The 25,821-nt window shown below is 34.9% G+C and overlaps 1 protein-coding gene across 11 annotated transcripts in view; it reads right to left on the reverse strand.

Moving 5' to 3' along the window:
• LOC127064229 (protein phosphatase PP2A 55 kDa regulatory subunit) overlaps positions 1–25,821 on the reverse strand; it is a 37,910-nt gene that overhangs the window by 5,362 nt on the left and 6,727 nt on the right. For 2 of the 11 annotated variants that reach the window (XM_050994986.1, XM_050994990.1), the window contains exons 2-7: positions 16,767–16,816; positions 16,488–16,688; positions 7,128–7,538; positions 1,113–1,178; positions 845–942; positions 39–317 (exon numbers count right to left, since the gene is read on the reverse strand). In XM_050994986.1, coding sequence (XP_050850943.1) covers positions 39–317; positions 845–942; positions 1,113–1,178; positions 7,128–7,215 — 531 coding nt within the window. In that variant the 5' untranslated portion in view covers positions 7,216–7,538; positions 16,488–16,688; positions 16,767–16,816. The other 9 variants (XM_050994987.1, XM_050994988.1, XM_050994992.1 and 6 more) reach the window with 9 other exon arrangements.

The following is a 25,821-nucleotide window of genomic DNA, read 5'->3' on the forward strand; positions in this document are numbered from 1 at the left end:
AAATGCATTTCTCTTTCTATTGCATTTATTAAACTCACCCTCAAGGCAGTTATACAGGCAGGGTCCCGGATCGCACCATTCTCTTCTTTTGTATTATATCCTTCCACTCTCTTGTCCCTTTCACTAACTTTCCACAATTTTATTGTCTTATCATTCGTGGAAAGTAAAAAGTGTGCCGGATTTTTTCTTTTTAACCACCTAATTTTATTAATTTTTTCTTCTATTTCTAACGATTTCAGGTAATCAAATTCAGGCTCGTGGCTTTGGAAAGTGCTGTATACATTATATTCACCTCTCCGTGGTATACTGTTTTTACTCTGTATAAAGAAATATTTTTCTAAATACTCTATAATCAAAGTGCAATGATGGTGCATCAGTAGTATACATTTGCACTAAAAATTAATGGTCACAATGTCTTCTTAAATGATTAATCACCTAATTGAATAAACTAACTTCAATACAACCACTTTACCAATAGTATCTTTTAAGCGAACATGGTGTTACCTTTAATAGAGTCAGTGAAAAGCTATTATAGCTCAATAAAGGATCACCTATACAAGATTGTCCGAAGTTACATAAGCTCTACCTCAAATCATGGCTACTCATACCGACTTCTTGGTAATGACTGTACTGTCTGCAAACGTAGTAACAGTTTGCACATATCAGTTATTAGTATCCTAAATACTAAATGTATATACAAGTCTCACACGAGTGAGAACCATATTATCATGTCACGAACATGGCATATAATTTCTTAATAATCGATATACTTTCTTATTCAATGGAACAGGTAGAGAATAAGTTGGGTTTATAATACACTCCCAGAGTATTCGTTAATACTTACAATAGGATCCCTTTGAAAAATAACAACACGTCCACCCTTATCCCCAGTTGCAAGAAGGTCACCATCGTGATTAAATTCAACACACGATATTATATCAGCTGAAATATCAATAAGACATAAATACACATTTAAAAGAAAGAAAACAATGCAAGGATTATTATATAACTTATGATTTTGAAGCTTTTTCATATTATCATATGGTAATAGGATATTGTTCCTCTAATGGAAAGTAATTAAAGTAATCCCTTCTATGTAACACAATGCTTGCCTTCGGTAACGTCGTCTTCCAAAGTCCCTTTCACTTGCGAGAAACACCACTGAATGTCACCATTGCCTGTAACAGAAGGGCGAATCTTTAGTAATATCCCGAACAAGAATCCCCGAACTTTCCTCCTGTATGTTAATCACCCTGATATAAGTGCACGTGTATAAACAAAGTGTCTTATCCTTTCAAGGTACCGATACACACATAAACGCGCGTGCGCACATACACACACAGAATTATCTTTGTGAAGAATTTTACAAATTCATACATTGGTGCATAATCGAGAATTAAACACCATGAAGAATTGTAAGCTTAGGAGGTTAGAAAGATTAAAAACAATTGCAGCGAGATGGGACGTAAGCGAGTATATACGACGACGATACGGGGTGCCGGTAAAAAAAAGAATGTTTCATAAAACTCCGCGACATGGCTGTTATTTGATCACTATGAGAACGCGGAAGACGTAACGATAACGTTGGAGTAGAAGAGATAGAAAAGTGGTAGTGTAGTAGGATAAAACAAGACGAGACAAGATAGAGTAAGAGAGATAAAAAACGAGAATAGGAGGAGTAAGAACGAGAGAGAGAGAGAGAGAGGAGAGAGGAAAGAGAAAGAGAGAGAGAAAGAGAAAGAAAGAAAGAGAAAGAGAGTGTGTAAGGTCACGCGTGAGCTAAACGATAAACCGAACACAGAGGAAAGGTAAAAGCGATCCTACTTGAAGTTTCGGCGTAATCCATCGTGCTTCTAGGCCGCTACCGGCTTCGCCGTCGCCACCGTTGCCACCGTCGCCGTCGCCGTCACCGTCGCCGTCGCCGTCACCGTCGCCGTCGCTACCGGCGACAAGCGCATCTGGCCTCGCGCGACGCACAAGGAGAGCGTAGAATCGCGAGCGCGACGTGCGGTAGACGCGTGCGAGATAATATTATTCGAGAGAATATGCGAAATCGAGGAAGGTAGAGAAAAGAGAAAGAGATAAATGGCGGAAGGTAAGCCCCCGTTGCACGTAGCGCTGCTGCAGATATATACCCGTGAACCCGCGAGATAACTAGGTCAAGGTTCACCCTGCCGCGGTACGGTGCGGCACGGCGAAACGGCCACAACAGGAACGAACAAACGTACGTAGAACGCGACGAAGAAACTCGAGGAGCCAAGAGAGACGCAGAAGAAGAATAATCACGCTGTCTCGATGGCTCTCTACTCCTTTTTTTTTCTCTCCCTCTCTTTCTCACTCACTCACTCACTCTCTCTCTCTCTCTCTCTCTCTCTTTCTCTTTCTATCGCTTTTTTATATTCTTTTCTCTTTCCTTGCACCGTAAGGCACGCGTATAGATAGAGAGACACGCGACTAGAGACGTGTGTATATATATATATACACACACATCACACACACATATATATATACATAAGAGTACTCGCGGTAAGTGAGTAACCTGTGTGTGTCTATCTCTCTCTCTCTCTCTTTCTCTCTCTCTCTATCTATCTACCTATCTTTCTATATCTCTTTCTCTCTTTCTCTCTTTCTCTAGAGAGATACATATGAATAGACGCAACGCGGACAAGAGAATACGAGGGAGAGAGAGACTGCGTGTGCCGCTTACTTACCGGCCATCTCGCATACACACACACGCGCGGCGAGATGCAACGCGCGTTAAAAAGCTTTTTTTTTTCGTAACGAGTAGAAAATACTCTCCGACTGAGAAAACTCTACGGCACGTTTTTTTTTTTTTATCGTACGCGTGATATAAAGCTTGCTAAAGGATTATCGGTAGCGAGCGTGTGAGCACGCTACGAGCACACACGGCACGGCACGGTACGGCACGAAGATTCAACTCGTATATAATATATCTTCTTCTCACGCGCAGAGTCACACGGACGCGCGCGCGCGCGCGCTCCTGCCGCCACCGGGGACTTAACTACCACCACCGTCGTTGCAGCCGGTTTCGCGAAAATAAGAGAGGACGTGGTGTGCGGTGCGTCGAGGGTTTTGTGTTAAATTCTTTCACGAAATTGGACACACACGCGCCACGGCCAAGCTTCTCGATACGGTCCTTTACATACGCCCTCTCCTACGTCACATATCCAACGCGCTTCTTCGCATGCCGCTCGTCATACACCGTGAAAGGCAGCAAGATAGCTCAACCGTACGCGAAAACTCTTTTTCAATGGCGGAGGAGGTATTCAGGAACGCATAACCGCGCGACACAACTCCCTGCCGTGACGTCACACACACACCGTGCAACCAGGTTTAGTTGCTTTCACGGGATCCGCCATGTTAGTGCGTACAAGAAGCGACGCTGCCTCGCGCCCCCGACTATACCCGAAGATTACCGATCCCGCACGAATCTTCCGGCATCGTTTACGCGCGACATTCGAATTTATTTTTACAAAGTTCACGTCGTTTCCCCCTCGACCATTCCCGCGTGTTTTTCTACTATATTATCGAGAACGAATATTACTTTTAGTTCATATCGAATTAACTATCGAGATAGTTTTTTATTATCGTTCGAAAATCGAAACAACAACGAAAGCATCGAATTTATTCCCAGGATATAGATCGAAACAAAAATCTATAATGAAAAGGAATAGACAACTAGTCGGTCTGTAAGTATTGAAGACGAAAATTCGTGCGATATAACGCATTTCGATTCTATATGGGTATGTACACGAAACGTGCTTTGCCTAATCGAGATAAAATGAGTAGGATTCTAAGAATTTGCTTGAGGATGGAGGCGATACGTTTTAAACGACATTGGAATAAAATATTCGTTACTGCTATACGCGAGTATTTATTCGGTTTTTATTTATAGGTTATTATTGCAAAATTTAAAAAATCGACTCGCCGAATAATACGTAAGAATAATACGTAAGAACGTTTTTGCTACGCCAATCGTTTTACAATGTAATGCGGTGCGATGAGAATGAGAAACAATATGTACCATCCCTTCTCCGTTAGATTTCATAATCGATCTTATTGTTAGTTATTAAAAGCGGTATATATAACGCGCGTATTGTACGCATACTACGCGATGCTGCTCCGTACATCCTCTCTCTAAGCATCTCTACATTACGTTAATATGACGTCCTCAACTCCATTGCATTTGTAAACTCGAACAATGCTCGTTGTCAGATACGTCGAAAGTCCGCGTCTCCTCGGTCGCAATGCCATTTCATCGTTTATCTTCTATTCTTTTTGAATATCGTATTACTCGAATGCGTAAGTAAGTATATATATTAGTGAACAAGCGACAAGCTTAAGTGTATTACAGGCTAACAAATTCATACTGGGCGTTAACTGCCATTAAGCGTTGTGCTCTCACTTTCTTATTTCGATGCGAACACGTCTCGTGTTATATTATTTGAAGATTTAAACCATGTAAATCTTTCATACTTGAGTTGACTCAACGATATTGTTTGCTGACAACGTAATAAAAAAGAAAAGTGTCGCAAATTATTATGATTAAAACAGACGAATGAAACGTGAATTTAACGAAGAAACAATGAAGGAAATTTATCATTTCCATTTTCTCTCGTCGAATTATTTTCAAAACATTACCTAAGAGTTCCGTTAGTTTTTCATGCAACTCTTCCATAGAAGAAAACAATGGCTTGTCCCTGATCAGAGTTGTAAAATTCTTGGGAGCACGTAGTTCCGAACACGTCGGTCTATCCATTTTTATTAATAAGCTTCGAAATACATATATATGTATATTGTACTCTTTTTACATTACGAAATATCACGAGTATCTAATTTACCGTATAATACACATATATTTTAAGCACGATTAACCCGTACACATTTACTTTCTTCCGATCGCGTTATTTAACAGGTGTCGCAAATTTTATATTCCTCGAAAGATTTTTTATGTGCTACCTTTCCGATCGATCGAAACACTTTCATCGTTCGACTGCGGCAAATGGATTTTATTTGCGTCGATTTATGCTAATCCTTAACTCGGGGTCATTCGCGTCGAGACCTCGGCTTTGTCCGATCTTCAACAAAAGATTTTCCAACTGCGTTATTTAAGATAGATCTCGAACGATACGAAAGATATTTTATAAAATATTTTAACTATTTATCTCTTGTCTTATTTATCTCAGAAATTACAAATTTTTATTGAGATGAATCAATTGACACTGACGACTTGTTGAAATAAACAATGTAACACACATTGATGTCCTTATGACATATGTACATACGATAGAAATTTACGAAGACTCGACGGAAATGGCCCTCGATGAAATAACACGACGCGTAAGAGACTGTCTCGAACTGGTACGTAAACGCTGGGTCTGAAGGAAGGTACTGATTACCTTACGAATTAGAGGCAATTCGTTAATTGATTTGTCCTAACAAACATGCGCGCCCGATACTATGTACGTTTACTGTCGCATCTCTCTTTCTAGCTTATCTCTATAAATCGAACAAGAATCATCGATGTGATAAAATAAACATTACAATATTACTCTATTGTTATACTATAGCTACTACTTTATTACCGTTAGTATTCGTTCGTTAATTAATTAATTTTTTCCTTTCGAGTTTATATCTCCGAATATAATATCCGTTAAATTCTACGTAAATAATGTATACATACGTATTATCGATGTTAAGACGACTTAACGAATGTTTAAAAACTTCTTGTTCTCTCTCTCTCTCTCTCTCTCTCTCTCTGTCTCTCTCTCCCTCTCTCCCTCTCTCTCTACGTTTTCTTTACATTTGTAGAAAAACGATCGAGGATACAGAAAGGTCAATGTGAGGTACACAGGTCAGCATAACATGCAACGACGTATTGTATACTGAAATATTAATCTTTTGACGTATACGTTATAAATTCGATCCATCGGTATATGTTTTCATTCGTTAGTCTTTTTATTTTAACTCAAAATAACACTTCCACTTTAACAACGATACACTTCTCTCTCTCTCTCTCTCTCTTTCTCCTCCCCTCTCCCTCCCTCCATCTCTCGTTCTCTCCGCCTCTCCATCCCAATAGGTTGATTTTCAAGGATGTCACGGAATGTACAACGTACAAAATATATATATTTACATATACCGAATTGTTGGAAAAAATTGTCTATAATCCCTCAACTGAAATTCATCGATCTGCGACGATGCAATTAATCGGACGTAATAACTAAGTTGCTGAGAATCCGCATGATTCTCGATCACGAAACGACGATTACGATCACGATACGACCAGTGTATTCGATATGTGTTTAGAAACAGAAACGTACATACCTAGTTCGAAAAGTTCTTGTTCGTATTCGTAAGTACCATCATCGGATTCGGTCTCGCTCGTGTCTGTCGTATTACTACTATCTATGTCCAATTCTTGGTCTCTTTTTCTAAATCGTAGATTACCTCGCGGGTTCATTCTTTTGAACGCGATCAGGATGAAATCTTCTTTCGCGATGGAGAACACTTATCACGAGATAATTCGTAAGAGAGAAGAGACACGACGCACCGCCACGTTGTTTTCGTCGCGTGACATTGTTAAGGGATAACTTCCGTCTCTTTTCCTCTCTATCTACATATCTCTATCTTCCTCTTTCGTAATAGAGAGCCAAATATAAACATTTCAATTTTGTTCGGAATAGTGTTCTTTTACGTAAGCACATTGTCACAACAGATTTATATCTAATTATAAAAGGAACAATACGTTGCATCCTTTAATATATATATTTTTCCCTGTCTTCATATAAATCTTTTTATAACTGTCACGTTGTTATTAATGTTACCGATGACGTATTACGAAGAATGAAAATTTTTTACTTACAAGATTTACGAGGAGACGGTGTTGGATCGTAAAATAATTTACTTTACTTCGTTCAATCTTAATTTATCGTTTTTGTCTTTCGTTCCTTTTCTTTCTACCGACATTAATATCGCAGAAAATAGAAAAAAAATTGAAGAAGAAGAAGAAGAAGAAGAAGAAGAAGAAGAAGAAGAAGAGGAAGATGAAGAGAAGAAGAAGAAGGAAAAAGAAAAGAAAAGAAAAAATAAAACAAAGTACTCACCAGCTCTTTTGTTGACAGCGGTGTTGATCATAGAACCAAGTTTCGTGAGGCTGGACTGCCTCATGATATTGGATGGACTCCTCTTCATCCGTTTGGACGGTTGCACCGAAATCGGGGCGGTGGTTCTGGCCCGTGCCAGAATAGCACGAATTTCGGAATAACAGTTTCTGTTTGGATTCGAGCCGGGGGGCCGCTGGGGCGGTGCCCCCCATAGACCCACGACCCCTGCGTGACGCGTGGTGACACTTTTTGCTCGTCGTCTTTTTCCTCTTCTTCTTCTTCTTTTTTCCGTTCGTCCGAACCTCCCTTTGAATCTTCTTTTCTGTCGACACCACTTTCCACTCCTCCGTCCAACACCGGAAGTGACAAATTTCCTTCACCAACTTCCCGATCGTCCTCACGGATCTCCACCTGTTGGAATTCGGACAGGATTGATAAATCAGCACGCTCTATTTCCGGACACGTTACTCGGCTTTTGAGTTAATAGCCATCACCGTATTGTTGGATTATATGGGCCGATTAAACATGAAAGTGATTTAAATCATATATTTTTCATCTAGAGATATTTTCACATTTCGATTTGTATTATTTAAAAATCATTTTTCTATACGGATAATGAGAAACACAAAAATGGTGAGTGTATTTATTCTTAGAGAAATAATTATTCGATGTAATATAAAGATTTTTGAAATAGCACGTGCTTCAAAATATGTCTTTTATTATCTCGAATGACTTAGACCACTTTCATAATCATCTGTTGATACAATACGAAATGGAAATACGCGTAACATGCATCTATAGCTAGAAACATGTATTTATACAGTTATAGACATTTTCGTATGTATGTGCGCTGATAACATGGAAGAAAAGATTGATCATCGTAAATATAACTCTATAAACGAAGTATCTTCTCAGATCGTCCTTTTCGAAATTTGTAAATGAACTCGAAAGAGGTAATAATCAGAAAATGTTATGTCTTCCAACATAAATCAGAATTTTAATAAAGGAATTTCATTTGTGGAATCATTTGAATTTCCTATGAATCGAGAAAGTCAAAGATAATTTTCAAAACGACTTCGCTTTTTATTATGAAGAACGACGTATGATTTGCGAGACGTGTGCAAGAAGACCGTTATAAAAACTACTCGAGAGAAGCTTGCGTTGCGGTACTCGAGAGCTAAGACAGCAGCAGCAGCATAGTACAGATTGTCGAGAAGCTGTGCGACTCATTGTGGAAATCGATGAAAACCACTTGAGGAAGTCGAAGTACTCGCGTTCCTTCTCCGTATGCTTGATTCTATCTAGTTTCAACGATACTTTTTCAGGACACGTCGCGTGACCAAGGACCACCTAACTATGAGACTGTCAACGACGATTTCCTTCGTCGCCATTTTTGAACGACGATGACCCGTGGAAAGGCTCGATTATACGCGAGACAATACATAACGTGTTTCCATAATGTTCCTTTTCTTCGAAAATATCTTGAATTTTCTATTACTCCTTTGAAAAACATTTACGAATGAATGTAGTATAATATATGCCGCCATTTTGGAGAACAATATACATAATCGTATCTTTGAAATTACCATGTATGTAGTCTCGAAAATATTACTCAATCAGTTCATCTATTCTTCACAATTTTACGCGTTCGCTGTACTAATAAAAATTCAATGGTACAAATGTTAACATTTTATTTTTTTGTCGAAAAAAGAAGACGAAACAAACGTAACGCGACGCTTTCTTGCGATATTAAATACGTATTATTTCTTACTCGTATGGAAAGATAGATTTTAAGCGATAGAAAAGGCTACAAAATATTCGCATGCATTGACGATAACAATAAGAAATATGTGTGAATGTATTCGTTGTCGAGTATCTAACCGCGCGTTGATCTATAGTAATTAATGTAAATGCATACATAATGTAAGCAATTATTCCTACGGCATTTATACGGTCATAAACGAAACATTACGTATGTTCGATACGATATAAAGACCGTAGCAATATTTTATTGATGCGCTCGTTAAACGTTTCACGTATATTCATAAAAAAACTTTCCACGTTCATATGTGGTAATAAAACGAAAGTCACGTATTATTAATATAACGTTCCAATGAAATAATACATATATATATATATAATATAAAAATTAAAATAAAATCTTTCATCGTTATATGTTCACTTTACTTAAATTGTTTATAATAGAATCAGAAATGGCAATTATAAAATATACTGTCTTAATATGATTTAAAAAATATGAAATATAATAAATTATAGCTTATAAGTCAATTATAATCTTTCTATATTTTGCAGAAATTGTAAAATTTATTTATATATAATTCATGTATATTGTGTTTACACCTAAATAAAAAAAAGAAAGAAAGAGAGAGAGAGAAAGAGAAAGAGAAATAAATATAGAAAAGAATTAAAAGATAAAAAAGTGAAAGAAATGGATGGATTTATTCTAGCAAAATTCACGTTCAACGTCATTCGAAATGTCGCGAGAGCTGTGGTTGGAGATGTTCAGTGAAAAACAAAGCTACGTCGTACGATGATCCTGCGGAATGAAAACGTCCGCGAAAATTGGGTTAAGCATACTTGCATAATTTACGGCGTGAAGAGAGAGAGAGAGAGAAAGAAAGAACAAGAGCGTGGGTGCCCTTGATTGAAAAGAAAGAGAGATAGAATAGAGGAAAAGAGAGAGAGAGAGATACATGTGCAAATAGTCAAGACGAAGAAAACACATGCCATTGATTAAATCGGCTTCGAATTAACTGTCCTCGGTTTCTACAACAGCGTATCGCCTTCGAGGTTACAATTATGTTTAATTTCTAACATCGTATCGTGTCTCACGCAAAACATTCGTTCACGATGACACCACGTCGAAAATTAACGCATGCACGGAAAATATAGTTAATTGTTAATTAAAATCTTGATTAATTATTCGTTATTAATTCATTGTGATTAATTCATTGAACAACTATCTCATTGCTTTATCTTTTATCTACCATATGATGGCAAAGAGATCGTTTTATTCATAAGAAGCTAATTGCTGCGGTTATCTCCGCACTGTAATTAGGATAAGATGGAACGAGAAATCTAATTAGCAACGTGGTAATTAATCTCGATCGCATGGCTCGATATCGATTTAGTATCTACTCTAACGCCCTTCTCGTCGATAATATCGTTCAACAGCCTTCTCGAATATTTCCGCGAATTTTGAACTCGACCGTGCCAAATGAGTTTACACACGAGAAATATTTGTACGAGAATCGTTCTAATTTGTTCTTACGTAATATCGTTGTGTAAGTAAGCGCGTATGTATATACATAAGAGAGACTGTCAAAATTATTACCGGAGATTTACTGTTTCGTAACAACTTTGCTCGCACATAACTTTTTTTTCTTTCTTTTCTTTTTTCTTCTTCCTTCTCTTTTTTTCTTTTTTATTCTTCTCAACTTCCCGTTATCTTGTTATAATGCGATCATGCGCATACGTAAATACGAGCTACAAAAATCGAAGTTATATCTACTCGATGATGCGAAAGAAATAATTCATGATTTCCTTTTAATCGAGCAATTGCGATATCATTCTCTTTCGTTCTTCGATACCCGTATAAAGGTTTTAACGGTAAATAGACTCTAACTGCTATTCTCGAATTACGCAAGGAAGACGAATGCTAATGCCAGCCCAATGTAATGTACGTCTTATTCATTTCTCTCTGAGAGTTTGAGAGTTATAACGGAAGCGTAGACCGTTGAAAAGAGCTTCTCAACGAGCCGTCTTTTATACGTGTCTAAACGCAAGCGGTAAAGTTCTTACTACACTACCGAGAGATTCTATACGAGTGGTCTTATCTTAGTAAAAGCTTGGCCACATTATGATTAGAAAAAAGAAGAAAAAAAAAAGAAAAGAAATTCCTAGAATTCAAAGCAGCAACTTTTGAAGGAAACTTTGTGAATATTTCTTCAAAAGATTAACGATATCGATTCCGAAGAAGAAATCTAGACTATTTAGTTTAATCTGATATTAATTTAGTACGTTAATATTAGCCAGTTTGATCTGGATATTATCATTTCGATATAAAAACAACATGCGAGATTTCTCTCAAAGATTTTCCACTGGTCTCAATAATCTCGTTTATGTAAGTAAGTACACACACACAGAGACATACACATCTTTTTTTCTATCCAAATTTATAGCGATCCATGATTGTCATTGCGAATCTATGTCGTGATGGCAACGCACACGTTGCAATTTCCTTCTTATTCGTGAGAATGAAATACAAGGTTGAATCTGTAACGCTAATCGTTACCTCTAGTTAATTCAAGTGTCTCAAGGTCAATGCTCTAATACATTCTAATATATCATTCGCGAGTAATCAAGTGGTTCCGCGTGTCGTTTCTTTTCATAGCCTCCTTATGCATTTTATTTTTGGGAGGCTTCGAAAGCGAACTCGATAAAAATATGATTCACTTTTTACGATGAAAATGCTGACATAGGCAAACGAAACGGTTTTTATTTTAAAGACGAGACATTTCCCTAGGGAAAGAGTTATTTCCCTAGAGAAAGAAATATTTTCCTTTTTCAGCATTTCTCCTCCTGTAACATCGCTGATGTTAGATACCGCGACGTTCAATTAGCGATTCCACCAACACGCGTTACGCTTTATTTAAAAAACGCGAGCGAGGTACAATGATCTCGAGTGACAGAGAAGGACATCGGAACGAAGGCAGGCCTTATCAGCTTAATAACTCAGCGAATTTCAATATACAAGGAGATCACAAACACAGTTATTACGTATACTCCGTCGTGTCACGATAGTTGCTAACTCATGGTATTATTAAATTGCTAGACAGTAGTAGATACGATTTTTTTGCTGATTCTTGCGAAGCCGAACTTGGCAGGAAGTACAGTCGATCTTTTCGGCGCATTCGTCTACATTGTCGCGAATTTCTTTTCTTTTTTTTTCTTTTCCCTTTTTTCTTTTCTTTTTCTTTCTTTTTTTTTTATAAGTACGAACATACCAAACCACTTTAGCGTGCGGACACCAAGAAGAATATTCGCGGACTATGGATTCGACCTTCCTTTTCCTACCCTCTTTCTTTCTTTCTTTCTTTCTTTCTTTCTCTCTCTCTCTTTTTTCTCACTCTCTCTCTCTCTGTCTGTCTGTCCCTCTGTCTATCTCTTTCTCTCTCATTCACATTGCTCTCGACTCGTCGGGGATGCTGGCAGGCGGATAGTAGTTTGTTAAAGCGGCGGGACACGCGTGGGGGATGCTAGGTCTTTTTGGCATCTGGCCAAAGAATTTTCCGTCTGGTTCTAAAGCTCGAAATTCGTTCTCTCTCTCTCTCCCTCTCCCTCTTTTTTTTTTCTTTCTTTCTTTCTTTCTTTCTTTCTCGGTTTCTCTGCGTATATGTATATACGAACGAATATATATACACACAGGCACACATCTCAGCAGAGTTCGACGCACAGAAAGAATCGATGACCGTCCTTCTGACTTCGTCCTAGGGACGCGATAACGATTCACGCAAAAAAAAAGAAGGAAAAAAAATAGAAAGAAGAAGAAAAAAGAAGGAAAGGAAAAGAGAAAAAAGGGTCTGTCTTTTAACGCTTTTTCAAAGATTCGTCGCAAAGATTGAAGATTCTTCAAAGATAAAAATTCGAGACGACATTCGAAGACTATGCTCTCGAGTCTCGACGAAATCTCTTTTTCCGTTTGCTAATACTCCGACGAATGTCGTCGATAAGTTCACTTTTACGATCACTGAGAGAGGTAAACGAGATGTCGTTTGTACGGTGAATTGCCTATCGACAGGCGCACTTCGATTTCTCGTTCATATTCTCTCGAAAATATATTTGTAAAGAAAAACATCGTATGTACAAATTTCAAAAGATATGATTTTATATATCGACCGAGCTATATAAAAATATAGGATTAAAAAAAAAAAGAAAAGAATTAAAAAAAAATAATAAAAAAGAACAAATAAGAAAAAAAAATTACATTGAAAAAAATTCGCAGTTATATAGTAAAAAGAAAATAAAAAAACATTGCTGATAAGAGAATTGGCGTTTAGAACTTTTAAACGATAATATCGCGAAAGTGAAAGCATGTGACATGCGACGTTTTTCCTTACAAGCCACAAATATGTATATTTGATGTAGGATAAAAAACCTTACGGAAGAGTCTAGCAAGGTAAGTTATGCATAACCATAAATATCTTAGGTAGTAAGCGAGAGGAAAAAATGATAAGGTTTAGAGCTTTTATCCCCTATATTATCCTTAAACGAGGGCTATAGAGATCTAAAATTTCCTGAATATAAAATGATCTTTCAGACAAAGAACATTTTTTTTAACAAACAATAATAACAATAATTAGCCATTGAGATCGATTCGCCTATATTTATTCTGTTAAATTCTTTATAAGAACGATGAGTAAGCTTGAAAAGTGATTTCAATTAACCGCGTTCTTTATCCGATTATTATTAATTTATTCGATATAAGATCGAGATAAAGTCGAAAGAGAAAGAAAGAGGTTCGTGAAAGAAAAGGCTTAAATAATAATAAAAAAAGAAAAAAAAAAAGAATTTGATTGACGAAGCGTAAACAAGGATCAACGAAATCGTTAAAACGATGATGACGATGACAAGATTTACATAGATAGAATTTTAATAATAAACATTGTTTATTGATCTTGTTACGAATCATCATCTATACAGTTTGTAATGTCTGGATCGTGTGTGCGATTCATATCAGTCTGTAAATGTAAGATGGTCAATTTCAATAGAGTTCATTATGTATGTATGACACTGGTAATAACTGGTTCCTTTTCAGAAAGAGGAGTGGTATAAATGTATATTCGAGTACATTCGTACTTGAAGATTCTTCTTTATCGTAACACGAATCTTTTAACTTCGATAGATCGTTTCATTTTTTTTTTTTAGTATTCTATAAATATATATATAGAAAGAATAAAGAACTTTCTCTTTGATACATCAAGAAGATTTTATCGACGTCGTATTCTTGGCGCATGCTCGAAATATGCTCTCCGTTCAGAAAACTTACGGAATATCGGTTTTTTAAACGTTCGTGAAAATTTCTATCGGCTGTCAGAGCGTTCCTTTCTGTGTGTTTACTTAAACAAATAAATACATATCATTTCGATATTCCGTAATTTACATATCCTCGCATATATACACGTACCAATACGTATGTATACGTATGCATATGTATATACAGATGAAAAAAATTCTTTAACATAACCAAAATAAATACCTAAATGTTTCTAAAAGCGATGATCTGTCTTTTGAAAATCCGGATATAAATATCCGTCCTATCTCGATCCGTTTCCTTAGCATTACCTATTTTTAACAAACGAACGAACGTGGATGCGCAAAATCAATATACTCGATAGATTCGTTTCTCCCAACCTCGGCCTTTAAAGTTCCCAATCATTAAAACTATCTATCTATATATATATATATATATTTATTCGAAGATACGCTTCGTAAATGGGTATTCAGTTTTGTCACGCAGTATAAATTGATTACGTCACGTATCTCTAAATTATCTCACGTAGATAAAACCTCATTTTCGTACGATAGTATCTTGTCTCTCTCTCTCTCTCTCTCTCTCTCTCTTTTTCTTTCTCTACTCTCGACATGTTTTAATTTAAATCGGAAGGGAGGAAATTTCATACGGTTGTCCCAAAAACGTCGTTCGTACTAAAACAAAGTGTGACGAATCGCTTTGGTCTAGTCTCACCGAATGAAAGTACCTCAACTATATCTATCTATAACTTCCTCCTTCAAATAATATTTTATAGAATGAGTTTGCAGGCTTTCGAAAAAGTCGAAAAAAGCTGAGATTAAATGGACATTTTGATGAATTTGGATGATATTACAACCTTACCTTACTTTATATATATATATATATATATATATATATATATATATATAATCGTTTTTCCACGCTTTTCTTTCATTTTTTAACTTTCCATCTTTCTCTCTCCCTCTTTCTCTTTCTCTCTCTCTCTTTCTATCTTTCAAACTCAAACTCGAACTCGAGTCTGTTGTTCGCTTTTTGTTCGTTTTGTGATCAAGATTCGTCATTTTTCGAGAGTACAATGGCAAAACGGTAGGAGTAATAACGAGAGTGCAGATGGCGAAAAAACAAGAAAGCCGGCATCGAAAAGCTTTCTTTATCTTTCTTTCTTTCTTTCTTTTATCTTTTCTTTCCTTTTTTCTTTTTTTCTTTTTTACGATTTTCTCGGCCAAAAAAATTTGTCGCGTTTTGTCGATTAATCGATAGCAATATTCTTTTTTTTTTCCTTCTTTTTGTTTTCATTTGGAATTATCCCTATTGTTTTTTTTTTATCTTGAGCTATAAATCGAAATAAAATCACCAAGACCGGATTACTTCTTTTTCTTTCTATTTTTTTTTTTTCTAATGGCATAAACAGGACGATGACTTAGATGCATTATTCTTACGACGTCGTTATCGTCTCATATCGTAAATTGAAACCTTAAGAAGAAGTTATTGCGTCTTTTGATGGTAGCAAAGCGATCGAAAGAGCGTGTTAAGTGGACCGAGGGTCAAAGAAGGATTAACGACCCCGTTGACTGACACGATATATAGATATTAGATCGCAGAAAGATTAACCTTTGATCCTGAACGTATGAATACCTCGTAAGAAGAGATATAGCGATCTTGGGATAACATGGAATATCAAATCGACGACCATTTCCCAAATTTCTCTATTATATCAGTCTGTTATATATATATAAATTATGATATTGAGACCATGGAATCTAATGCCAATTATATTAAAACTGAACTAACTCGAAAGAAAATATATTTCTTTGGAATTAATAAAAAATATTCTAACGAAAAAAGCAATTATTATATCACTAAAGTTTGTAATTAATGTATTGCCTAATTCGTATTATTAAATCATTATTATACGAATTATACGATAAGGTAATCACAAAAAAATTTTTGTCTTTAGACCCAACGTTATTTCATAATCACTGGCTCATTTAAGAAATAATAAAAAATATTGTTCAACGACGGAATGCATTGCAAGATCGTAGGTAAAACGAGAACGGATAAGACTCGCAAAGAATTTGACCTTCGCATGGTCGATGCATTGTCGCGAAGGGTCGACTAGTGTCTCGACGGTGCAAAGGTTACTAGCGAAAGAGATGCGATCTTTTCTCACGGGATTCGAGACGCACATACATACATACATACATACATATATATATACATATGTATGTAACTCGAAATGTATTCCTCTCTGTTACTTTACAGTTTCATTTATTAAACTAGAAACGCTATAGATATAATTCTCTTACCGTATTTTATTACCGGCCCATTATTCACGATCCCAATCCCAATTCGAGTTATTCGGACTCGCTAACGTTATTCGGTTACGTCCGTTCTAACTGACGTTAGAATTATCGTATATATAGATACTTCGATTAAGAAATATTTCGTCTCGCGTTCATGCATCAATGCATATTATATTTATCCTCGAAGATTTCCAAATGTCTTTCCTTTTTAAATGAAAGAAATTCCAATGTACACGATGATTTATGGTAATGACATAGCTTTACTATACACATTGACCTTACTTGGAATGTTTAATAACCAAGTGCCAAGCGGGAACGCGTCAAAAGTGGACCTAGAACAAGAGAAAATAATCTATCAGGAATGCATAATATATATATATCAATATTCATATAAAAATCTTATGGGACAGACGTTAAGATGATAAGATAGTGATATTGGGTTATCTGTATATAATAATAATAATAATAATAATAATAATAATAATAATAATAATAATAATAATAATAATAATAACAATAATAATAATAATAAAACATGAGAGAATTAGATAAAACATAACAACGATGAGATTGTGGAATTCCTATATATATATAATGAGAAAATTCGAATAAATAAAAGTTTTATTAATTACGATGAAACTTATTTGTCGCAGATTCGTCAAAATTCCGCTTCGTTAACGTAACAATAAAAAAAAATCCCTTTGAAATTCGTTCGTAACGTCGTAGTTTAGTTCTCATCGATCGATTTACGTAAAATGTGAAGTTTCACGTAGTATCAATACACATATATAAACACACACACACACACACACGTACGTACGTACGTATATGTATATTGAGCGTATGGACGAAGGGCAAAGAAAAAAGAGTAGTATTGTGGTAATCTGGTAGGAGGAAAAAAAACAATAGAGAAGAAAGACGAAACGGTCGAGGCCGACAAAAAGATGCGAGCGTCCTTCCGCGATAGTGGGTCAACACTCAATGTTAAAGGGATCGCAAAGGCATCTCTCTCTCTCTCTCTTAAGTAGAGCATACTGGTGAATCCGTATAGAAGTGTGTTTTTATAAGACTTCGCTCGAGAGAGTGTTAACCTTTCTTTACTCTCATGGTCGCAGAAAGTCTATCGTTTCAACAAGAATTCACACATTTTTATTATACTCGATTTTTTTTTTTTTTATTATGCTAGACTAATCCGTAATATAAATATTATTATATTATAGCGAATGAACTATAGTTATAATCTAATCAAATTCCTTCTCTTAATCATAATCATTGATAAGATGATATCTGAATTTTATAATCCTTTAATGTATGTATATATATAAGTAAGTGATTACAACTTATCTAACATACATTGATACAATCTGTCTACAGATAAATTGCAAGCAGTGTTCCTATCATCGAACAATAATATATTTCCTTTCATCTTGTATTTTTACAAATTTTTACAATCTCTACAACTTGAGATAGTACTACAATATTACAAATCTATTGTAATTCAACTTTTCTTTTTTTTTTTTTGGACAATTTTGTACTTTTGACAATTTTCGTTTTTGTTTTTCTTTTTATTTTTATCTTGTAATTCTTGTTAATAGACTAGTGCCTATTAATTACTAAACAATCAATCAATTAATCAATCAATCAATCAATGAATCAATCAATCAATCAAGTGTTATTATTATTATTATTTTTTGTTTTCGCGATCAATAAAATCGATCTAGAGTTATTATCGATCGTCTCGATGAATACGAAGTGTTCTCATTAAGTAATTACGAGAGCACGTCTACCGTTTTTAATAGAACACAGGCACATATATAGACGATGCACTTTACAGCAACGACGATAGTATCGGGTCGAGCTTCTCGGCGAGCTTCGACTTCCTGTACGTTGACCGAACGATCGATACATCCGCTCGAAATCGAGAAGACGTTACTTAACCTCTTTCCTCTTTCTTTGCTTTCTTCCTTTACCGTGAGAAAAGTAGCCTAGATAATATTTCCCTTAGTCTTCTCTCTTTCCCTCTCTCTTTCTCTTTTTTATCTTTATTTATATCTTTCGAACATATCACACGAAAAAAGTTAGAATAAATATCCCCGTTCGTACAGTTTTTCAACATATTTTCAAAGAGTAGGATGTATTATTTAATCCTCATAAGACGAATTTAGATTAGCTGAAATCCGTAGTGTCGAAAATTAATTAAAATCCTGTCGCTGCGTTGAATAGTTTGAATTTCGCAAAGAGCTTTCTCTGGGATGAATATCAGAAATACGTGAATAGAAATTAATGCAATTTGCGAGAGAGAGAGAAAGAGAAAGAGAAAGAGAGAGAGAGAGAGAGAAAGAGAAAGAGAAAGAGAGGATAATAAGAAAAAGAACATGATAAAAAAAAAAAAATGACAGATCGATGTTGGACAAAAAAAGGGTCATAGAAACATTAAGAAAATGAATCGTTTAGTTGCCTACACACATCTCCCTCTTTCACTCCTTCTCGTTTCTCCCCTACGTACATATACACGTATATTTATGGTGGTATATGTGTACTGGACGCACGACGTCAGCAGCTGCCGTTTTACTAACACAGCCTGGATCTTTACGAGGTCGAGGGTCGATGGAACCTTTTGCACCTGTTCTGTGGTTGTTGGTGTTTGGCTGCTTCGTGGAAGGTGCCCTAACATCTCTCCACCCTTTGCGGCATCTTGTCTTTGACAACGTAGCCATTTCCAAAGTAAAAAGGGAGGGAGAGAGAGAGAGAGAGAGAGAGAGAGAGAGAGAGAGAGAGAGAGAGAGAGAGAGAGACCGAAAAGATAGGAGTTTAGAGACAAAAAAGAAAAAAGACAAGAAGTAGAAGAAGGAGGAAGAAAAAAAAAGAGAAGGGACCTTTTGGATCAATAGGTCGTAGCTTATCGACTTACGAAAGCGCGTGGTAAAGAAATGCAACGAGTCTGGCAAAAATATCATTGATTGCAACCATGAATGAAAATTATTGTTTGCCTTGAACAATCTTTTAATTTAATCTGAACGATATAATAATATTAGAAAATATATAGACTATATATATAAATTGTAATATATATAGGTATTGTATATTGTAGTATGTTGTAGTAATACGATCAATAATATTCGTAATTACTGGCTTACGAATAAAGAAGTAGAAATATAATTTGACGGATATATTGATTAGACTTCCTATCTGCGGCTATGAAACGTTACACTTCGCTGTTCTTAATCTCGAAGATTCGGATAGAAACTTTGAATCGAATTTGCCTCAATCACACAACGGTAAATTGGATTGAATCGAACGCTCGATGCATTCTCTTCCTCTCTCTCTTCCTCTCTCTCTCTCTCTCTCTCTCTCTCTCTCTCTCTCTCTCTCTCTCTCTCTCTCTCTCTCTCTCTCTCTCTCTCGATCTATCTCGAATCGAGTGAAATACCAATTTTGCGTACGAATAGCTTATACAAAAAAAGGATATTTCTCCTAGAAATATATGTATATGCACACGTGTGTGTGTGTGTGTTTTAGAAGAGTTAAGCTTTTCTGCAAGAATAGAAATGCATAGATGCTAATGTGTGCGTTTTATCACACAAACAAAAGTGGGCGAACTAAACGATAGGATGCGAAATCCATTGTTAACCAGCGAGCTAGAGAATATACGTAAACGGATTTACGTCTTTGTGTCTCTTATTAGCAGAGGGTGCTATTGTTCGATATAATGTCTATATACGTATATATACACACACATACACATACACGTATATATACGTACGTACACAAACGTACTTATGAAGCTTTCTGTGAATTCTAAATCTTCTATCTACTCCTTTCGAGGATTATACAATATGCAGTATATATTCTGTATGAATTGTTCAATGATTAAATGCAATTTCAAATTAACTCACACAAGTATGATGGCTGTGAATAAAAGTAGAGAAAAGAAAAAAAAAAAGAATAAATAATTAAATTATTAATACACGTACTATTATAATTATATCGCACACTTTGAAAAAGTGTTTGAAGAAAATGTTATATTACAATTAAAATTTTTTTTAGATAAGAGCTATTAGTCTTTCAATTTTTTATTATTTCCATCGCTTTGATAGATCATTTGAGAGTCATTCGAAAAATCGTTATTGCTATGTAAATATTTTTATTACAGTATGTTTAAATTACATTATATAAACAATTCATACGATTTCATAATTAAAGGTCAGTTCGATGAGGATTTGGTAACGTGTACATAGATACATATGTATAACCATTAACAGAAGTACGTACTTATTATACACCTAAAATTATTCATCCAGTTTCTGTGTCAAGGAAAACGAATCTAGTTACCTTCGAAATTTCTATTCTCTACGAAGTATCACGTTTCTATGAATTCTCTTGTTATTTGTCCTCGAAGCTCAAATTCTCATTAATTAATAAACAATACCAATCGTAACTTGTGTACGATGACATTATATATACTAACGCGTCACATCTTAATCCGTATATGTGTCACATATATCATTAAAATGATTAATCGAAGGATTGAAATACAGAGAAGACCGAAGATCCTTAAATACATTTTAAATATCAATTACTCTTTTTCTTTCGAAACATTTTTAGACTAATCATTTTGTTTTTATTTTTCAAATCGTGAGGTTAAAAACTTAATAACAAACAAGCCTGAAAAGTATCGAAAAGGAATAAGTAATGGATTTTTAAAATCACCAAAGAATTTTTGATCCAATCCATTATCAATCATTATTATTTTCATTATTCTATATACCGACAAACGTTTAGCGTAAAAAAATAAACGAATTCTTCGAAGTAGCGTACTCAATACTATCATGTAATTCGCTTTATCGTTATTTTATAGTACAAATTGCGTAACGAACTAACTGTATATCATACATTTGTATACAATAAAAAGTTCGCGTTTGGATTATCGAGATGTGAAATCGAAAACACGTTCGTGTCCTTTAAACGTGCCGCCGGCGTAAATGGCAATATTAATGCGAGTATGAACGTTTAGTTAGGGTTGAAGATCGTAGGAGAGGGGGAGAGATATGGAGTGGTGGTAGAAAGTGATGAAAGATAAGAGAGGGGAGAGACATTACTATTTTCTTTATGATCCAGCAGACACAATCATTGTCAGCTCCTTTACTCTACACGCACACATTAATCCTTACGTAGTTACTTACGTATGATTAGTCAACTGTTTGAACAGATTCTCACAAGGTTACCAACAATTCGTCATGAACGTAGAGATATGAATATTTGTATTTCAAATTAGTCATTTTACGGAATAATAAAATTGTCGTGAGGTCTTTACCGACACGTTCATTTCGAATTCTCGTCGTCTTTAATATCCAACATTTATTAGAAACTTTTGCTACTGTTAAATACAGGATGACAATTCAAAATTGTATATGTTAATTTGTTTTTTGTTCGAATCGTATAATTACAAGCCTAAATACGAATTTAAAAAGTCTCGATAGAAAGAAAACGTAATCGATTTTTAAAAATCACTTAGAAAGTGTTGATCTATCTAAAGACTTTGAACCAATTCTGTATTAGAAAAACCAAAAGAGAGATTAGGAATAATATCGTAACGAGAAATCGTCGCTTTGCAGAACGATTTTCTTTGCAAATAAACGAAAAATCAAGTGGATCTTTGAAGATATCAAAGCAGATAAAAGTAGTTCGCATCTTACTTTAGAACGTTCTTGTTTATAATATAATTGAAAATATGTTTGAGCTAAAACCGAAGATCCTGTTGGATATATTTTCCAAGCTACTAAACTTCTGCTTTGCTTATCGAGTGGAAGTTCAAAGTAGTGGTCTCTATTTTGAATCTACGAGTTCATTTCTTCCGCGAGGAAGCAAACGAGAGAAGAGAGAAATTAACGAAGTTTATCTCTTCGCGATTTTCTATTTCATTCTTACATCGTACGATGAATGTTATCAATACGTTTCTACGTGTATATATAAGCCGGTCATTATCAAAATGGTCTAATTGTAACTCATACATATATTTTTCCTTTTTAAAATATTTTCAGAATTGAGTGCGAATTATTGAAAAATTATTTTTCTATAATGACAAAGGGAAAAAGTAAGTATATCTATTCTAGAAAAAAAAAGAAAAAGAAAAAATTCTTTTATGTAATTACAAAAATTTTTTTAAACAGCGTATATGTATGTGCGCGCGATAAAATATGTCTTTTAAAATATCTCAAATGACTCAGGCCACTTTCGTAATCACCGGATCACATATATTAGATTATACATATATTCCAATCGAAGAATTCTTATTAAATTTTCTCACTTTCATCTGGACGATTAAATAGACTTTAACTCGAAAATAAAAAAAAAACGATTGGAATCTAATGAAAAATCTTCGAAAAAAGATATCTACGTGCCGTTATTTCGGGGCCTTTTATCCAACACGTACTGTGCACACTGTGTACTTCCCAGAAACACACAGAATTTTACGCGCTGATTACTTTAAAAGCACTCGCTCATTACTGCACCGTCAAGGGGTGCGTACATAAACGCGAGTAGGGGTTGTATTTACTAAACTGAGAGAGGTACATTATAGTTAAGCGTACTTAAGGGCCCTTTAGCGGGTAAATGAAAATAGAAAACGTTCGTTTATTTCGACCGATGTTGCCCTCAAGGTGAAGAAGGTATAATTGCAATTTCTTTTTCTTTCTCTCTTCCCCCTTTTTTTCTTCGACCAGCCATGACGACGGCACAGCTGTGCGATTCTCCCTCATAAATAAATACTATATACGTTTAAACGTTCGTTATAAATTACATTTCTTACGTATAATATAGATAGACGCATAAGTTTTAACAAAAATATTTGTGTCTTAAATAATGACGGTTGAATAATAACGAGCTCGGTTGATAATAGGGAATTGCCAAAAAAAAAAACAAAAAATAGAGAGAGAGAGAAAGAAAATTTATCTTTTTTATTTGAACTATTAAAACTATGAATTGTAGAAAACTGTAAAGATAAAGGGAACGAATTTAATTCTTGTTATAGTTTTATTTCTAAGTTTTAATGTTATCTATACTTCCAAATTTTATTTTCCGCTATAATTTCCTCGAGTTAGGGAACGTAAAGGAAAATTTCAAAATTAACTTGCCATATATATATATATATGTATGTATGTATGCATGTATGGTCTCCTATGCTAATTTCATTATCACGTTCTATTACAAGTTTCTGTCGTACCTCAGAGATGGCGCTGGTGTTAAGGTTTTATATTTATAATATATATTGAGAAAGTTACTCTTATATTTTTGTTTATTTTTTATTACTTTTTTTTTTTTAATTGTTTGCTTATATGTTTTAAGACGAAGTGATGCAAATTGAGAAACGGGATCTCCCCTATTATCTACTCATCATTATTTTGGTACACATTTATATTTTTATTCATTTTTCTATTTCATTATTTTCATTTATAATTATTTATTTATATATTTTTTTTTAAATGATACAAAGAAATTGATAGTTTATTATTTTGCATATCATTTCCCATTACGATTCGTGCATTATTAAAAAAACAAAAGAAAGTGGAATTTAAAAAAGAAAAATAATAATAAAAATAAAAAATAAATAAATAAAAGAAAATTTAGAAAATGAAAAAGATAAAATAAAAATAAAAAATATATCAATTTATAGAAGCTTAACGATATAGCTGAAGCTTTCTTTGTATTGATTATATCGAATATAGTGGAGATAAATTGTGTTCCAAGAAAGAATTACGTCAACGTCGACCCAATCCAAGGAGATAAAAATTTATGATAAAGAGGTTATTCACTAATTAAATATATTTGAAAAGATTAGAAAGAGAAATTATAACAATGAAAATATTTAATCCAATGTCGTTCAGGAAGATCCTTTCTTCTTTATATATATCTAATCTAATCTAAGCGTCGAGTGGGGCTGTAGGTACCCTTTCTCTCTTTCTCTCTCTCTCTCTAAAATGAGTATCGAAGTATGACGTACGGAGTTCAACAGGTGTATTAGAGGTTGTACTCGAATAAATCTAACAAAGGGAGGAAAATCAAAAAAAAAGGAGAAAGAAAAAAGAAAAACGAAAAAAAAGAACCTGGTGAAATGAGTATGAAACGAGACGTGTATTCTCTCTCTCTTTCTCTCTCTCTCTTTCTCTCTCTATCTACCTACCTATCTATCCATCTGTCTATCTATCTGTCTATCTCTCAACCCTTTCTCTCTTTAATCATCTATATACGTATTTCAACGAAGAACGAATGAGAAAATCCAAATTAATCCAATTAACGAACACCCCTATGCATGTAGAAAGAATTACGTCACAAATCTATATTCAATAATGGCGTTATTACGTAATCAGACTTTCATAAGAATATAATAGTTACAACGTATATCTCAAATAAATTGTATTCATTGACATTTTCAAAGGGAAGATACGAATTACGTATGCACGAACGAGCGCATTCAAACGAATGCGTTCGAACGAATACGATAGAGAGAAGTAGTTAGTTTATAGAAAGAAATTCTGAAGGATGCGAATACGCGTTAGGATAACCCATTTACCTCCCTGGTAACGGGTGAGTTAATGGAATCAGTTTATCGATCAATTGAAGCGTTCGACTCCCCGTTGGCGACGCAGCACTCTGATAGCCTTCTGATAAACGTAATTTATATACATATGTATGTAGGGACAAATACGTGTGCAGGTATATAATAATAGCGATTTTCTACGTTCGTGGCAGCTCTCTCGGTGGTCGTCCTCTCAACAGAGAGAAAGGGATAAAAGAAAGAGGGAGAAAGAGGAAGATAGAAGGAAAAAAAAGAAAGAGGGAGAATCACCTCGTAAACTCGTCGATCCGCGTTACGAACAAATGCGTAAAAAGCGATTACCGCTATCTCAAGTTAACTTAAATCGATCCAATTGTCATGTTGGGTATAGAACGAAAGCTAATCCAGTAACCTTCAATGAAGAAAGAAAAAAAAAGAAAAAACCGATTAAAAAAAAATATATAAGAATCGAGATGTATCTTCTGATATTGGAGTTGCTCGCGATTTTTACATTATTTCGTGATAAAAAATGTAAATGAAATTATGTAAAGATATTTGACAAGCCAAAACAATCGCGACGTGTAGCTTGATAAGACGTAGTACCTACTACTATCGCCATATTTTTTCGATTACAGTATGCCAGAAGGACGTCTGGTTCGGTAATAAAAAGTCTACAAATGTTTACCTTATTTCTTGACCTTTTTAACATGAAACGAATAGCGAATCGATGTTAAACAAACAGATCTCACTGCAATATACGTTCTTATCTATCTCTCTAGGTAT

This window comes from Vespula vulgaris, chromosome 5, assembly GCF_905475345.1.
Source record: "Vespula vulgaris chromosome 5, iyVesVulg1.1, whole genome shotgun sequence".
Taxonomy (NCBI): domain Eukaryota; kingdom Metazoa; phylum Arthropoda; class Insecta; order Hymenoptera; family Vespidae; genus Vespula; species Vespula vulgaris.